Source organism: Drosophila persimilis, unplaced genomic scaffold (genome assembly GCF_003286085.1).
Source record: "Drosophila persimilis strain 14011-0111.01,24,50 unplaced genomic scaffold, DperRS2 tig00000000-arrow-pilon, whole genome shotgun sequence".
NCBI lineage: Eukaryota > Metazoa > Arthropoda > Insecta > Diptera > Drosophilidae > Drosophila > Drosophila persimilis.
In genome coordinates this window covers 13,119,004-13,137,312 of record NW_020825288.1, presented here as the reverse complement: position 1 = coordinate 13,137,312, position 18,309 = coordinate 13,119,004, and the positions used below count along the sequence as shown (strand labels likewise).

The 18,309-nt window shown below is 43.5% G+C and overlaps 2 protein-coding genes and 1 non-coding gene across 4 annotated transcripts in view; 1 reads left to right on the top strand and 2 right to left on the bottom strand.

The window, feature by feature from the left end:
* Positions 1–17,822, bottom strand: part of LOC6587572 (dedicator of cytokinesis protein 3) — a 30,837-nt gene extending 13,015 nt beyond the window's left edge. For both annotated transcript variants that reach the window (XM_026984343.1, XM_026984344.1), the window contains exons 1-3: positions 16,661–17,822; positions 7,162–7,403; positions 6,946–7,094 (exon numbers count right to left, since the gene is read on the bottom strand). In XM_026984343.1, the coding sequence (XP_026840144.1) occupies positions 6,946–7,094; positions 7,162–7,403; positions 16,661–16,694 (425 nt within the window). In that variant the 5' untranslated portion in view covers positions 16,695–17,822. The remainder of the gene's footprint in view (positions 1–6,945; positions 7,095–7,161; positions 7,404–16,660) is intronic.
* On the top strand, positions 628–5,711 carry LOC6587198 (innexin inx3). Its single transcript, XM_002013502.2, has 6 exons — positions 628–669; positions 2,840–3,048; positions 4,271–4,479; positions 4,542–5,002; positions 5,087–5,240; positions 5,309–5,711. Exons 2-6 carry the CDS (start codon positions 2,886–2,888, stop codon positions 5,507–5,509), a joined length of 1,188 nt encoding a protein of 395 aa, XP_002013538.1. The 5' UTR covers positions 628–669; positions 2,840–2,885; the 3' UTR covers positions 5,510–5,711.
* Positions 10,940–11,011, bottom strand: Trnam-cau. The gene has a single exon. It is a non-coding gene; the product is annotated as a tRNA-Met (tRNA).
* Positions 17,823–18,309: the final 487 nt, after the last annotated feature.

Below are 18,309 nucleotides of genomic sequence, written 5' to 3'. Positions count from 1 at the left end.
AAAAATAAACTCTTGAGTTCTATTTAATTTCGTGGGCTATGCTCCAGAATTCTTTAATTTCCTAATTCCTTGTCTCGTTCTTTCATCCACGCTACGATCAAGCCGATAGAACAGAATACCATTCTAATAAAGCCATAAATTCTCCACCTTCCAGCAAGCGACAAACTAATCAATAGATACAAATACAGATTGAGATTCAGATGCAGACACAGATACAGATACAGTGCGTGCTCTAAGCCGGATAAGCAGCCAGCACCGCTCTAGATTGAGTTAATGTCAGGGTAAAGCCGAGAGCCCGTAGGTGGTAGCAGAAGGTAGGACAGACCGACCGACAGACAGGTAAACCGAGGAGAGGTACGGTATGCGGTATGCGGTCGTATGTCGTATGGTAGGTACAAAACAAATCCGAAATGCAAATGCAGCTTGAGCGTAAACTCTGATTGTGAACTGGAACCACCACCGATCGCCATGATCACTGGTTCAGAGAGAGAGAGAGGGTGGGAGAGAGAAACAGAAAGAGAGCGCAGCGTGCCTGCTCTGTGGTGGCTTGGTATCTGTATCTGTGATTCGTGGCTCTGGCCACTGGCACTGGCACTGGGCTCCGTCTGAGTCAGTAGGTTTTTGAACGCCGCTGAGAGCAGCTGCATTACAATTTTCGAGAAAACACGGGTATGGCGATGAAACTGAACAGAAACTTTAACAGAAACATCAGAAAGCATAGCTCAAGAGCAGCAGCAGCTACAGAGTGCAGAGTGTGGTGTGTGGCATGCAACACAAACACAATCGCAGAATGCAGTTCCCACAGCTGTGGAGGAGCTTCAAAAAAGTGCATGTACTGTCTGTGTTAGTGTGTATCTGCATCGGTGTGTGTGTATCTATGTGTGGCCTGTGTGTGTGCGTGTGTGTGTGTGTGTTTGTATAATAGAAATCTTGAACAATGCAGCAGCTAAAAACAGCTTTAAAAAATACAAACAAAAAAACTGCAACAATGTGCAAATGCAAAAACAAGATTTCAACGAAAATTACAACAACAAATAAAAAGCAAGCAAACCCCGAGAACAAGCAAAAATTAATGGCCCGCAACGGAGCGGCGCGGGGGGGAGGAGAGCGGCGGCTTGTCAAAAAAAAAAACGAGTTTTCAAAGTGTCAAAGTGGCAGCAATAAATTTGAATACAGAACCCGAGAGAACTCCAGAGAGAGCACCGAGAAAGGAGCCAAAAGAATCACTTAAGTGTGCGGAAAGGGGTCGCCAGTCGTCGTTTCGTTTCGGCCTGGCCAACACACACTCCTGCCGCAGGTTGCTGTTGCCACAGAGAGAGAGAGAGAGAGTGGCACAACAGATCCGATACGATACGATCTCCGCGATCCATTTCGTTCCATTCCGAAACCAAGAGATCTCTCCCTCTCTGGCTCTCCAAAAAAGAAAATACCTTAAAACCAGTTTCTTTTTTCATTTTTTTTTTTTCTTTTTGAAAAATGTATTGAAAGCAGCGGAGAAGGCAGCAGCAAGAATTGAAGTTGAAATGAAGTGCTCTCTGTGTTACGTATGTGTGTGTGTGTGTGTGTGTGTGTGTGTGTGTGTGAGACACATAGATACATCTAAGTATCGCTGTGTGGCTGGAAGATTGAATGTTCCACAGTGCAGAAGCTGCTGTGCAGATGCATTCAAAAAAGGAGTAGCCACAGATACAGATACTTTTTGACTTTAATTGCCATGCCCATGAGTGCAACAGAGACAACTCTATGGTGTGTCCCTGTCGGTGTGTGTATCTTTTAGAGTTATACGTTATGGTCGTGCCGAAATGAAATACAGCCAAAACACACACGCACACACACACAGACGCACACGCACACAGCCGAAACCGAACTACAAATAAAAAATTTGCATATAAACAAAAGAGCCGAGAAGAAAGCAATGCCAGAACCTGATCGAAACAGAACACCCCAATCCAATCCAATCCAATCCAATCCATATTCCCATCCGAATGAAACAGGAGACGAAGTTTAGATACCCTTGAAGTTTCAGAACAGGCTTTTAGTTTGGCCTCAGGCATGGTCATATATATGTATGAGCGGTATATGGTTCCTATCCGGCCAATTCCAACAAAGGATCTGCCTGCTTATAAAACAGATCTACCTCTAAGATAGTTTCGAATCTGTGTATACCTTCCCACCACTATTAATTCGAGTATACCCTCTCGAAGGGTACAAAACAAACCAAAGATCGTACAAAACGAGAAACCAAATTGAGTTTTTGGGTTTCGAGATTCAAGTGTTGGACAAAGTGAAATTTATGCGTGGGTTGACAAAAACATAAAGAAGAAAAAGCTACCATATACCGGTTCTGTAGAATACAGTTCCCGAAATGAGATGAAATATTCGTGGATTGTCCGTGCCATGCTGTGGGGTGGGGTGGAAGGTTATTCAACCGCTGTACATGCGAGAGACTGAGAGGGGGAGAGAGAGTGAGCTTAGCGAATAGATTAGATTAGATTGGATTGCACAACACAAGCCACACACAAGACACTGCCCCGTACTCGAAGTCACATCGTGAGATGCGATGTTGTTGGTGCACACAGAACACACAACATCCAACATTCCACTTACTTAATTGTAAGTGCGGCTTGTTCCACGATAACGCACACATAGCGACGAGCCCAGCCCTCGGGAGGAAGTGGAACTATGTGGTTGTTGAAACTAATTTCGAATATGTCATGTCTGTGCCAGATAACGCGCCCAGAGTGATAGTGAGAGAGAGAGAGGGAGAGAGCTCCGGGCAAACATATACAGGGACAGGGCACATTTCATCATTCTCTGATCGTTTTCCTTTCTGTTGCAGTTAGCTTTGTTGCAGCAGCACTCGCACCACCAACAAGACCACAATCATGGCTGTCTTTGGCATGGTCTCGGCCGTGTCCGGCTTCATCAAGATACGCTATCTGCTGGACAAGGCGGTCATCGATAACATGGTATTCCGCTGCCACTACAGGATCACAACAGCCATACTCTTCACCTGTTGCATCATTGTTACGGCCAACAACCTCATCGGTAAGTTAGCACCTCAACCCAACCAAAATTAGTGCATCTATGCAACTGATTATCACATGTGGGGAAGCGGAGCCCTTCTACGAGTGTTTGCGCTAACAATTGCAACATTATTGCTAATGCAGCACTAAATATCGTATCTGGTGCTCCACATCGTTTCGGTACGTTTGGGTTTTGACATCCGATACAAAAGAACGAAACTCGTGCACAGCTTTCACAATTTGCGACCGCGAAACACGTTCATCGGATTTCAGCATAAAGCCATTTATACTTATGAGTCATTCCCCCGAGACGCCACAACGGGTGGTCGGACTGGACGGGCGTGAAAATCAATGAATCCACGCCTCAGGAGAGTCCCTCCAACAGTTGAAGTATTTTTATGGGAAATACCATTCAAGAGACAGAACGAGCCAGCCTTTCGAGAGAACCACTGCTTAAAGAATCCGTGTCCGATCCGGATCAGAATGGGAAGAACCATTTCCCAGGTGCCTCGACAAAAACGTTTAATTTGGTATTTCTTAGCCCTTTCTAGAGTTCTTTTCTGTTGTTTCCAGCACCATTCTACGCACAGACACTCGTGGGTTGATGATTTATTCTGCCAAATCGCTTTTGTAACCATTTCAAACAAAATTAAACCCAATCCCAAAGGCACTGCTTGCACAACGAAGCTTCAAGGCAAATATTTGTGCATTAAAAGAAGTGCTCTAAAAGCGTGGTACTGCCACAGACCAGACTCTGTGTGGCAGAGTCGCAGTAAAATATTGACTGACGGTTAGTTTCTGGGAATTCCCATTCCCATTCCCCCCCGCACCCACGAAAACACTGACTTTCCTTCCTCTGGCAGAGTACGTGTTTCTATCTGTTTGGCCCCAAAAAACTGAAGGCAGAGACAAAGTTAATGTTGAGGTTAACGTTGGGGCACACCCAAAAAAGGTTTTCCACAGCAGTTGCAGGAGGTTCCCTTGTTGTGGTTGGGGCAGATTTCTCGACGTCTGTCGACCGCACCCACCATAAACAAATTGTGCAGCAGACGAGCGAGAGGGAGGGGGATGGAGAGGGAGGGATCGGGAGCGGGAGAGACTAATGGCACTTGACGGTTGACGAACGACATTCGAGGCAGCAAATCCCATGCCACCCGTCGGTTGTGGATTTCCACTTGAATTGAATTTATGCCGAGGTCATATTTATATAAACAAATATCTTGTGGAATTATCTCTGATTGCAGGCGATCCCATAAGCTGCATCAACGATGGCTCCATACCGATGCACGTGATCAACACATTCTGCTGGATCACGTATACGTTCACGATACCCGGACAGCAGCACAGGCAGATTGGCACGGACGTCGCCGGCCCAGGATTGGGGAATGAATATGGCCAGGAGAAGCGCTATCACAGCTACTACCAGTGGGTGCCATTCGTGCTGTTCGCTCAGGTGAGTGGCCAAGAAACACACAAGGAAAACCTAACCTAAACTCTAAATCTCTTCTCCTAAAGGGCCTCATGTTCTATATTCCCCATTGGATTTGGAAGAACATGGAGGACAATAAGATCCGCATGATTACCGATGGCTTGCGCGGAATGGTCAGTGTCCCGGACGACTATCGTCGGGAGCGGCAGGATCGCATCCTCAAGTACATTGAGAGCAGTCTGAACACCCACAATGGCTACTCGTTCGCCTACTACATCTGCGAGCTGCTGAACTTTGTGAACGTGATCGTCAACATTTTCATGGTGGATAAATTTCTGGGCGGTGCTTTCATGTCCTACGGCACGGATGTGGTCAAGTTCTCGAACATGGATCAGGACAAGCGCTTCGATCCGATGATTGAGATATTCCCGAGGCTCACCAAGTGCACATTCCGTAAATTTGGTCCCAGCGGTTCCCTACAGAAGCACGACACGCTCTGTGTACTGGCCCTGAATATTCTCAACGAGAAGATCTACATATTTTTGTGGTAAGTAGAACGGATTGAACGGTCCCGTCCCTTTTTTTTTGAGTTTGAGTTGTCTACAAGTTTCGTTTTGTTGGTTCGCTCCAGGTTCTGGTTCATTATTTTGGCCACCATTTCGGGGGTGGCTGTGCTCTATTCATTGATGGTGATCATGATGCCCACCACCCGAGAGACGATCATCAAGCGTTCGTATCGCTCCGGTCAGCGCAAGGAAATCGCTTGTCTTGTCCGGCGCTTGGAGGTAGGAATCGCACTATCCATCCATTTCCCCTGTCCTTCAGGTGCTCATCTTTTGTGTTTGCCTTACAGATTGGTGACTTCTTGATCTTGCACTTCCTCAGCCAGAATCTCAGCACGCGATCCTATTACGATATGCTGCAGCAGTTGTGCAGTCGTCTTGGTACTTCGCGCACCCCATCGGCCCCATCGACACTGGAAATGAACCCCATCAGCCATCCCATCTATCCGCCAGTGCAGAACTTTGCCGGCGGCAAGGAGACGGAGACATAAGACGGAGGACTCTCCCGAGCAAACGGAGTGACGCTTCTGAACAATGATTTCAATGATTTCTCAATAATATTTGTAGGCAGAAGAGACAGAACAGGAGGAAGGGAGAGTCGTGTGTCGTGTGGTGTCGTGTTTCCATATCTAGAACTAAGACTGTTTCGAGCTACTTTTTGGATGAATCAATTAAATAATAATTTATGCGAAATTTATATATAGCAAAATTGAATGAAAATACATTTTTAAGAGACAGGTGCAGACACACAGGTACAGATACAGATCAGATCAGATACATGCTAATAGATACACAGAGAGAGACAGAGAGAGAGAGATAGAGAGAAAGAGTGCAATTTGTAGGTTGAAGAACGAAGGAATTTGATGGTAGATTCGATTGAGTATAAGAGATCCCATCGTTAACAATGATGCGCCATTTAAATATACATTTAAGTTTAACAATTAGATCGATTCCATACAGAAGACAGGAGACAGAGGAACAGAACAGAAGAATCAGCTACATTTATCGCTCACGCACGCTCACGAAACGTTGATCTATTCTATATACAAAATTGTAGTAATCGAACGATATATATGATTTGATATATATATATGAGATATATGAGTATATACATATATGCAATGCTCTCGCTATTTTGTCCTAACATTTAGTCTACAAATATATATCGTTAATTTTAAGGAATTTTGTTTATAACAAAATTATTGTGATTATTGCTAGAAAAGAACACATTTTACATAAAAAAAAAAACAAAGCAAAACAGAACCCAAGCAAGCGCTATCCCAAGTTCAAAGTTGTAATAAATATTCTATATACAATTTCAGACAAAAAACCCTACGTAATTCTTACATACTCGTATATAAAGATGGTGTGGGAGAGCACGATGTTGTGGAAAGAGTTATCAACTATTCCGTAATGCGATCTATGTATTTCTATATACATTTGCGTCGTAAATACATTTCTCAACATTTGTATTACGTTTTTGGAACGTTTTCAAGTATACACAGGGATATGCTGGTCAAATAGGATGATTCCATTAGCAGAACACATTCCATGTTTGCACGTTCACGCGTGACTGGTTATTTGCCATTCAGTTGAAAAGAAAAGCAGCTGATTTTGTGTTTTCATGCAATAATTGCACTGTAGTCTCATAAAATTTCTTAAATTTCCAGCATTTATAAAAATTGAAAACATTTTTGATATTTTAAACCAATAAATCAGCTGTTTCCCCTAATTTATGTGCAACAATTCTAGTATTTCATCGTTAAAAATCCCGTACCCCTTCGCTTAGGTTACATTTGTACTGCAAATCAATGTCATTCGCATAATTTGATCACCTGACAATGAACATCTCTGTTTCCTCCGACATAATAGATACTTCCCCCCTCAGAAGAAGCTCTTCATTGTATTACAAATTCGAGTTACTTACCGATTTCCCCAGTCGATTTTGGAAACCACCACCATTTGCAGCTCCAGTGTCTGATCCTGGGTCATGGTGGCACTCAACAGTTCCCGACGACTCTCCAATATGGAAAACATTACCTTGCGCAGGGTCTGAAATTTGTACGCCTCGCGGTCCTGCAAGCAAAAGGATATACAAATAATTCTGGTATCTAATTGGGGATACCGATATGCCAACACTTACCACATAGAGACGCTTCCAGATCTCGGACCATTCGCGTAGGACCTGCGTGCATTCGGCCACCACTGGATCGATCTTCGACAGATCCTTGATGTGTATGTACGTCTTGGGGAAGAGACCAACGGCACGGGATTTGCGGGGGCAGGAGCCGCGATACCAGTGCGTGCACTCCTCCACGATGTCCACGGAGTCGCCCACATCCAGAGACAGGCCGAAGCGGACATCGCCATGCCAGTTGTGGATGGCTATTGGAGGGGCAACGAGATGAAGAGGATGGAAAGTTTGGCTTAGATCAAGTTTGAAGTTACAACCAGTTGCGTTTTCCCCCTCTTTTTGGCCATGACATTGCCCCGGGGTGTGGCATGGTGTGGCAATTAAAGTGCCCCCATGAGTGGCCACTTGAGCATGCCACGAGTGGCACAGCAACAATAAATACTTCAGCTATAAATAGGCAAAATGGCTATGAAAAGAAAATACGATGTATATGAGTCCATTGGGGGACGGGATGGATGGAACAATGGAGGAGCAGCACTTGGCAATCAAACACTTTGGTTTCATATCGAAGCAGGAGCTGGACGATTGAAAATGGCAGAGAATGAGCTCAAGATGGATATGAATGTCGATGTGGATATGGATACGGATACGGATACGTATGGATGCAGCGCCAGGCAATGAAAGCTGCTCCGCAATGCTGGATGTGCAGTGGCTATGGCAACCTTTACACAGAAAGAATTTGTAGAGAGCTCTCTTTTAACTCCGGGGAATGAATACATATGATCTCTTGGGCAGTCAGAAACGATGCTATTATACTTTTCTGGTTCAGAATTATTATCCATAGAGTATCTACCCTTTTATATAAGACGCTTCATACAGTTTCAGTTTCCGAATTACATATTTCTTCAAACCGAAGAATTTGGTAATAGATGTTGCTATTTTTGTTCCAATTTCTGGACAGAAAGATAACAAAAATCAAGAATAAACCACTCGGAAACATTTTGGTCGAGGAGCACCTCCCTAATATTCTGGCTAATGTAATGATCAGATCGTAAAGTATTTGAATAATTTAAGATTCTAATGCACAAGAGACCTTCTAAAGAATTTTTTAAAAGCTATGAGAGTGGGCAAAAAACTGGTTTTAATTGATTTACGTATCAAGTGATTATCCACTTCAGCATTCGGACAATTATTTTCAGAGTTCAGTAATGAGAATAAATTGCAAAGTGCACTTCTAAATGGATAAATCCCCTTGCCTCTGCCCCCGATTCTAGCCTAAAAAATGCCTCTCTTAAGTTATTTTTATTGAATTTTCTCGCAGTGTATGAATTACAAATGCACGTCACATAGTCTGTAGTCTGGGGAGGCGCCGCCAGTAGGAGGAGGAACTTGGGCCATGCTTCTAGGGTGGTGCTGATGGCAATGGCTGCCTCTGTGTGCTGCATGTTGATGTGGCAGTGTGTGCTCCCTTCTTGTTGAAAGACAAACGAGCGAGCAACGGCATGAGCATATCAACGAAAGGAGCTAATAAAACGCACGCCCAGACAGACAGACAGACAGAGAGTGGGGGGAGTGGGGGGTGTGGGGAGAGTGGGTGGCTGTTGAGGATGAGATGGAAAATGAAATGCTTCAGTGGCATGAAAATGGGCAAACTGCTTCCTGTTGTTGCCGCCTGCCGCATGGTGTGTCTGTTTTATGGGGTTTGTTCAAGAGCTCGTTCTCTCTCTATCTCTTTCTCTTCAACCATCCTTCAACCGCCTCTAACCGGCTTCAATTTGTGATTCTGCAGCCAGATTTTAAATGAATTCTGAGAGCGAGCGAGTGATGCTAAATAGCGAAAATTGTATAATTTAAAATGCCAGTTGAAGATCCGGCGGCACTTCATCATGCTTCTCCGGGGCAGGCAAACACACTCCGGCAAATGAGAGTACACTCCGTGGAGAGGGCCGGGGCTGCTCTGCCGAGTAGGCAGAATGCCAGCCAAGCGTTTGCACTATTTGGGTCACTCACATTAGCGGAAAGGCGTCAGCCTGGCAAGCGCCCAAGTGCGCCCAGAACACAGCCCCAAAGTCCACACCCAGTGGCCCAACAGAAGCTCCCCAACCCCCTCCAAGGCATAGCCATAACCCTATCCGTATCCACCCCTTCCATGGCCACAGCAAGGAATACTTTTAATGAGCATTTAGCTGGCTTTCAAAATTTAATATTAAATTTCATTAAATTGTCATGGGGTGGAGTGGGGGGCCGCGAGGAGGTGGTATCCCCACATTTAATTACTTTTATGATGAATGCATCATATCATATCCCAAAAGGCTTCCTCTCCACGGGAGCTTACATCATTCCCAGACCGAAAAAAGAGGCAAAAGATGGATAGAAAGAGGACACAGGGGACACAGAAAGCAATAGGCAGAGGGACACTGCAAGAGAGAGAGAGAGAGCACAATGCACACTCCGCCAACAAGTTCGCAATGTCAACAAAAACCGTATTTAAATAAAAAGTCGTTAAGGCAAGTGCATGCAAAAAGGATAGAGAGCAAGGCAGAGGGAGGGGAAGGAGGGAAGAGAACGACACAACAAAAGAGAGCAAAACAAACCCAGAGAAAGAGAGCGGGGAAGGCGGAGAGGCCCCAGGTGGAGGGACGGGACAGGCGCAAATAAATTTAAATTAAATGAAAAAAGGAACTTCCGTGCACCGAAGCCTGTATGCCCTTTGTCGTTTACGGTTTAAGGGAAAACTCAGTGAGTCTTTAGCCAAAAACCTTGAAAATTGAGGCGCAATACAAATCGAATGGTCGAGGCACACGTAGCTCGACATTAAGACACTCGTTACACAGTATCTATATAGAAACATATGTAAATACAGTCGCACTACCGTACTACCAGTTCCTTTAGATCTCCTTGTAACGAATACTTATCCTTATAGCGAAGGAAACCGCTGTAGCATTGGGACACTTAGGGCTTAAGGCAAGTGTAAGATGATTGGATAAATAACTTGGATAAACAAATGTATTTGCCTCCCTTAAGAGCCTTGAAGTTTTTGTTGACGCAAACAAAAATGATCAATTATTTTAGAGTAAAATAAACTATTTATTTTTAGGAATTTTATATTAAGTATGGCACTATTATTATATATGGCTATATGGAAGTATGAACATGCCTTCAAGTGTGAAGATCTCGAAGATACAGCCTCCTAACTATTATAGAAATTTATTAAACTCATTTTAACCCCTCAGTAAAGCATAAATACATTTTATTCTCAAATACTTCCTTCTCTGCGCTGCAAAGATCCTCTCATAATCCCAATACCCCTTGATAAGGGTAAAATTAAATAGCAGGGCAGAGGCAGGGGTAGAGGCAGGGGCAGGGTTTCCCTGCACTACTACAAATGGATTAAATGAGCAGGCGGATGTGCCTGCGCCGTGGGGCCCGCAAAAGGGGTCTTGTGGCGGGCGGAGAGAGAGATATCTTCACACTTGACCCTCCCTTCTTCTCCCCTTCTGCTCCCGACGCTCGGCACTCGGCACTCAAGTGGCACTCGGTAGGTAAGGGGAGGGGAGGCTCAAGAATTTAATTAATTAATTGTGTTATAACCCAACAAAGCGAGGTCGCCCACAAAGTGGAACTCTCTTTGGCAGCGGAAAGGGAAACCACCAGGAAATTTAGGTCAAGTGGTGTTTTTTCGTGGCCAAATTTGAAATCGGTTTGGGATATTATTTGAATCATATTTTTATGATAAGAAAAAGAGAAAAAAAAAAGATAAATCCACACTACACTGTGGGCTTCGCATTAGCAGAGCAAGGTTTCGATCCTCGGACCTCTGGGTTATGGGCCCAGCACGCTTCCACTGCGCCACTCTGCTTGCTGTCCAACTGACGGCTAGAACATCGTATTGTGCGAAATCATATCCGAACTGGGTGTTTGCATATACAGTACAGAACATAGATATGTAAGTCTGGAATCTTATCTACTTTAGAAACGAATATATGTATATATGTACAGTGCGGATTATAATGTTAGGCAAGCGAACAACCTTATCTCAAACATTAACACGTTTAAAGAAAAACTAAAATGAATAGAATTATACAAAAATAATAAAAATAAATATTCAATGAAAAATATTTATTATAATTAAAAGGCTTGGACCTTTTTTGTGATTTACATATGTATTAATCTTTAATACCCGAAATCCCGCTCTATTTCAGAGAATCTACAAGAGTGAACCGTAGCTTTTTTCCAATATCTTGAGATGACAGTGCCCGATTGAGATATCTCGTTTAAGTCTGAATGTCGTCCTTATTGGGATTTTGGATAAGATCTTTATGCAAATTTCAATCAATAACGAGGGGGAACGTTGTGATTTGCTGCTGCGACCGCAACTCTACATTTATACGATATTCTACATGGTCATATATGACATATATGTCATAATTATAGCACCCTCTGTCATACCTTATCCCCTGAACTATCCCTTAAACTAATAGCATGCAATATTTATAATCACATAAATTTAACTAAAAAACTTCTCTTTTTTCCTCCTTTTGTAAGTACCATTATTAACAGATAATTGTTAATTCAATAAATACATAAATAGTCAGTATGGCTCTCCTCCAGCAGACGACGATAACATTGAGCGACAAAGAGGGCGTGCGGGAGAGACAAAAAATACTCGGAACGTGTCGTCGGGCGCTGCGTAGCCACTAAAAATTGATTTCTTCCTTATAATAATGATCCGATCTGATCCAAATTTGGCATTCTGGCAGATATAGCCATTCCCTATGAGTCTGCTTATTTTTAAAATTGTGGATGCCACAGATTTTCGTCCTTTGTGTGGGCGGAAATGACCATTAAAATTACCTTCAAATATCAAATCGCTACTGTTCTAATTCTAAATTCGGGGACTATCCCGAATACAAAGCTCTAATCAAAATTGATGATTGCAATAACCTGTTCAATCTTGAGTTTTATATAATTTTCGCGTATCTTATCAATATTATTATGTACACACAAAAATAAAGTGGATTAAGAAGAGTATTTGCCGGCGGTTTAATGGTACATACATATGTTTTTATGTGCATTTTTACATGTCTTTATAGCAGGAAGCCTGACCCAAATGTCAATCAGATGTCATTGTCATTACCATTGTCGGAATAATGGAGTTGCCTGAATGTCTGATGCTGTCAAACTAGTTCTGAGGCAGTATCTATCCGAACAAAAGAAAACAAAAAAGTTTTGCACTCCATCTACAGCCTCAACTCACATCTCCCTCTTCAGAGAGCGAGAGAACTCTCCATTGTCAAGTGGTTTCTGTGCCCATCAGTCGTATATTATATCTTTACGGTACGTATGTACATATATCATTTAAATGTATATAGTATCCGTATGGGGATGTACGTGTAAGCATGTGGATGGGGCCTGGCAATATTTGCTTATTATATGCATTTTGTTTCTGTTATTGTTGCTGGCATTTTTGTAATTAAATGCATTGCATATGCCACTTAATTGAATGTTGTTCTTTTTTATGCAATTTCTGTTCGGTTTTGTACACCCTTTGAGAGGGTATTATGATGTTGACCAGATGTCCGTCGCTCAGGGAATGAACCAAGAGCAGAGTTCCTGATATTTTATCGCTTTCTGAATGACACCGAAATGCACCGATCTATCTTTAGTACAGGTTTATTTAGAGTTTTCTCAGAGATTCTAATTTTTATAATCTTTTGGAATGATTCATGATGTTTCATGATCTTCTGCAAGAGTGTAAATGCCTCGGCATTTCCTTTTTGTTTATTTTTTTATCGAAATGAGCATTCGAAATCCACATGGTGCACATTTGGCGCTGACCATTTGTTTGCTCATTTCGCCCCCAAATGGAGACGAATTCAGACGAATCAATAAGCGGCGACTGTTGTCCCTGCTGTCCCATGTCTGGACGATACCTCGAAGCCGGAAGCCGTATTAAACACACACTTGTCGATTATTTTTACAATATTTACTCATCATTACGATAATTATTTAAACACTTTATCAATGGGGGGGATGGCCCCCAGCAGGTGAGGGCGGAGTACTATACGGTTTTCTTATCAATAAGTGTAGCCCTAGTCGAGCCCCTCTTCAATGCATTTCATTCATTTGACATTAACATAAATCAGACAACGGATGATTGGGAATGGAAGTGGGGTTGGGGTTGGCGTTGGGGTTGGGGACACTTTTCCCATCCGGAAATGTGACCGATAATGCGGCCAAAATGGGGGGAAATGTACAATAGATAATTTTTATCAGTGTGTGCGTGTGTTTGGGTTGTTAATCACGCAATGTCCCTCCATCCAAATGGCGATTCATGAATAAATCGTTAAAGACGAATTATGGAAGTACAAATCAACTGCCGAAATGGAGATGGACATGGAAGAGAGAGAAGTCACACACGGAAACAGAAACAGAAACAATGTAAGAACGGTAGAGACGAGAGGGTCTCGACCAAATGGATACTCCATAAGCATTACATATTCGTGGATTCCTGGCCAAATTTCAAAAAAAATCTATCGGTTTTAATGATCCCAATTCGTTGAGTTATGGTGAATGGTTAATCAATTGTTATATATTTTTTTTTCGTTTTACTCTAATTTCTACCCTTTGATGGAGGCACGCGACCGACGGCGGTAGCACGTGTCAGGCGGACATCGGTCGGTCGGGCGGAAGCTTAAGTTTGGGGTCGTTTGGGCCGCATGAGTCCTGGAACCTTTTTATACGATAAACTAGTATGCTGTAGTGTTTATAGCCTCGAATATGTTCGGGGACATGCGGATCTAAGCTTGAGATCTACTCCAATGATCATCCTGAGCAGGGAAATATATTTCAAGGGCGCACAGGCTCTTACATACCCTTGTGTCCCACAATAACAGGGTATACAAAAAAAAAAAAAGAAAGAAAAACGTTGCCGCCAAGCATATTAAACAATGGAATGGAAATGAATCAATTTTATGCGCACTCATGTTCACTTGTGTGAGTCTTTTGTGAGTGTTTTGTGTGAGTGTGTGTGCGTGTGCGTGTGCGTGTGTTCTGGGGAAGGAAGCGCCTGCACAAATTTGTGCGCGCACAACTCAAACTCAAACGCAACTCCGGACCGGGGCCGCTCCATTGGCCAAATGCATAAAATGAATATTAAATTAAAGTTGAAACTGAAATTGCCGCAGCGACAGCGGAATTCACTGGAAAAGGCAGACCGACATCGGCGGCGGCAGCAGCAGCAGCAACATCCGGTGGATAGGCTGAGGCTGAGGCAGGGCTTCCTTCTGTCTAAAACTTTTGCCAAAAAAAAAATAATAAAAACTTTCGTAAACTAAACGCAAAGGCAGCACAGATTCCGCTCCAGCTTCAGCTACAGTTTCCAGATGGAACTGACCCGCATAGGCCAGGCCGAGGGTTGCACCTCATTCTGGGAGATTCTGGGAGAGGGTGGGACGGGGACTGGAAGTGGGAGTGGGAGTGGGACTCCACTGTAAAGTTGTCGCCCGCCAGTGTGTGCACTCGACGGAGACAAACAACAACAAAAACGATATGCAGCACAACGGTAAGATAATTACTTCAGCGACGAGACGAAGGGGGAAAGAGACCAAGAGTAAGAGAAGAGGGGACGATTTAGGGAAAGAGACAAAGAGTGCGCTCTGGTAATGAAGTCATTGCCCAGCACGTGGCAGAGGAGGGGGCGGAGAAGGAGGAGGATGACAACGGACAACGGGCATTGTGCAAGGTTAGGGCGTTGGCTTGACAGCGCTCCCAGAGCGCCGGGACGTGCTGCGCTAATGATGTTATCATGGACTTTCCCGATGCGATGTCTGATGGAGTGACTGATTGATTTGTGTAAACTTTGACCGCTCTCATGTCACTCGCTGCTGCTGGCGGGTATTCAATGTAGAGCAAGCAATCAGGAAAAGAACACACAATGAACTGCCTTCACAGACGATCGCTTTGGGAACTGGAACAACAACATCGAAGCAAGAAAATAAAAAATATATAAACATGGTAAGACATGTACTAGAAACATATGTAGTTGCAACGAATGTGAGGTACCCTTGAAGAGGAGTACATATTGCAAACTATTATTATTATTATTCCCTATTTTTGTGCACAATCTGTTTACAGTTTAGTCTTCAGTTATCTTTGATTTCTGTCGAGTCTTTATGATAGTCGGTACACTTTTACTCAGGGTATAAATTGCAGCATCATTGAGAATTGGCGCTTATCTGGACAGGAACCCATTCAAGCAGCACAATGAATGAAACTTGGCACAGAATCTTCATTCTGCTGCTAGACAGGGGGGGAGGGGCTCTCTTTGTTGCCCCCTGCCACTGGTCCCTGCAGTAATTTGTTAAGCGTTGCCATTGATGCGAAAAGTGTGACGAACACGAAGATAATGTGAAAATGCAACAGAAAAGAGAAAACAAAAAACAGTTGAATACGAGAAATGTGAACAAAGAGGGAAAGAGACAGAAGAGACAGAAAGATCTACTTTTTATATGCTTTCGCACTAGAGTCCAAATTAAGGTATATTTTGATGAGGTGAGGCATTCCATTACATCTCTCTCTCTCTCTCTCTTGAGTTTGCCTTCTCTCGCGCTAGTTGCGTCTTCAAATGAGCTTTCGCGTGAGTGCTCTCAGGAAATCCTTCACCTTACACAAATACACCTTGGGTAAGCTCTTATCAAAAGTGGATTTTCCTTCCAAGTAAATATGTATATAGCCAACACTGGCAGCCGCAGAATTGTGGCCACCACTCCACAGCAACGTGCAACGTACAAAACTGTAATTAGAAAAGCATTTAAATTGGCAACACCTGGCACAAAGGCAATTGGCAACGCGACAGCAACAGCAACAGTGTGGATGGTCGGGAGGGGGCGACGGCTGTATGGGAAACGTCGAGTGGTTGCCTGCCGAAGCGGGGGAGCGACGACTGTGTGGGAAAAGGGAGGTACGTATAAACACATCAAATCGCTGCGCTCGGCAGCAACAAACATGCAAGAAATCTCTTTGAGAAAGACGAACAAACGGGCGGAAGGACGGATGATGATGATGATGCTACAGACGACTCGTGTGTATATAAAAATAAGCTGAAAAATCGCTTTTCCTCCCCTGCTGCCCAGTGAGGGGGTGGTTGGTTGTCTGGATGCTGCTTTCCGTCGTTTCGCGGAAAAAACTGTGAATCAACGCGAAAGGCAACAACAATAACAGAACAAAACAGAACAGAACAGAACACCAACGTAACGGTGTAAAAGCGCACGTGACGCATACCCCTCCTGCCATCACATCCCAGCCCTTCATGCTGTGCTCCCCAGTGGGTGGGTGGGTGGTGGACAAGGTGTATCAAGTAAAAGGTGAAACCGTTCGGGAGAGCGAGCACCAAAGAGCAAGCTCTGCCTTACTATTTGTTAGGAGGATATCCCTACACAAACACACACACACAAATGCACACCAACCCCAAATGCCTCCTCTTCTTTTGTACAATTACAATACTAACCAACTCCGTATTTGTTGTTCGATGGTATCCACATTTTGTTGTCTTTGTTGTTGTTCCTTCTACTGCTACTGTTACTCCAGCTGCTGTTGTTGTTGTTGTTTTTTTTGGTTGATGGCGAAAATCCAATTTTGCAATAATCCCAAAAACCTTCTGCCGGCCACTCCCTATGTGGTGGGGGCCCTCTTCCCTCTCAGCGATACTGTGTCAGCGGAATTCCTTTTTATATGACAATCGGATGATGGCAATCGCACATTTTGAGGCGGAAGATTTGCTTTGGATTTGCATTTATTTATTTCTCATTTCGTATCCACCATCTTTACACACACACACACACACAAATCTACGCACGGCGCACGGCAACTTTCGCTTTTGTTGTTGCCTTGCCTGCAGCGCCCTCTCTCGCGCTTGCACTCTCGTATTCGCACAGTGGGGCTGGCTGGCCTGCTTGATTAATAAACTACTAGCTATACTACAAAAAGCAGACAACAACAACGACGAGACCCACTGCCACTTGTCTACGACATTGCTGATTGGAGTGGAGGCCCAGTGCAACAGAGTTGATGATTATCCGCCACTTATGCTCTCCTCCGTACGAGAGTGTGTACGCAAGGTGCAAGCGAATGGGTGGTTGGATGGCGGTAGGGGGGAATGGGACTAATGTCGTCTCAAAGTGGTTGCTTTTGTTACGTTTTTCACGGACCCGCACACAAAATCAAGAAAATCAATACGAATTTTGGGTTCTCCAGCAGATTCTTAAGTTTTTTTGTTGACTTTTGACTTCTCGAATAACAATCAACTTTTTGTTGTTGTCGCCCACTCGCGTCGCGTCGGCGCTATATTTAATTTATTTGATAATTTCGCCAGTATCGAACGTCCGGACAGGGATCCAAACAAATGCGTTTAATTTATCCACTGCAGTTTTTACTTATTTATTTTCTGGACGCGCACTAGTTGGATGTTTTGGATAATTCGCATACGCTTTGTTTTGATCAATTCCTCCTCACATTCCCCTCCTTCACCGTGCGAAGCGGATCCGTTGCACGGATCTAAATTAAAGGGGGAAGTATTAACCGTTGCTTTTATCCCGCCGCTCTCCACCGAATCTCTAAAAACTCGACAAAATCAACGGAAATTCAGAAGAAATTCGACAAGATTGCGCTGTTTTGCGGTTCGCGGCAGAATTTTCTCTGCCAGCGCCGACTTATTGGCAGTGTGACCGCGGATTTAACGGTAAAATATACCGTCCGACCCTCAGAAATATACCAATATATACTATCTCGTTTTAAAAATATACCGTAAATATACTGACGAAGTCAAGTTCCATCGTACATATTTCTCGCTTTTGATATTCCGTCGAATATTACTAGCTAGATAAAACAGTCAGCCCTAAGCACATAGTTTTATCCGATTAATGAATCAATTTTCTACCTGACTGATTTGGGTTTTGTCTAAAAAAAGGTCTAAAAACTTAAGAGAAAAATCGTTCCTATTGATCAATTTAGATATTCCGTTAAAAAATGTTGACTAACTTAAACCCTTAGCTCTGGCCTCAAAATGTTAGTCCATTGATAAATATAGGTTCACGATTAGCTACTTTTAAGTACTCCCATTTATTGAATTTTGACTTAAACAAAGTTTAAACAAAAAAG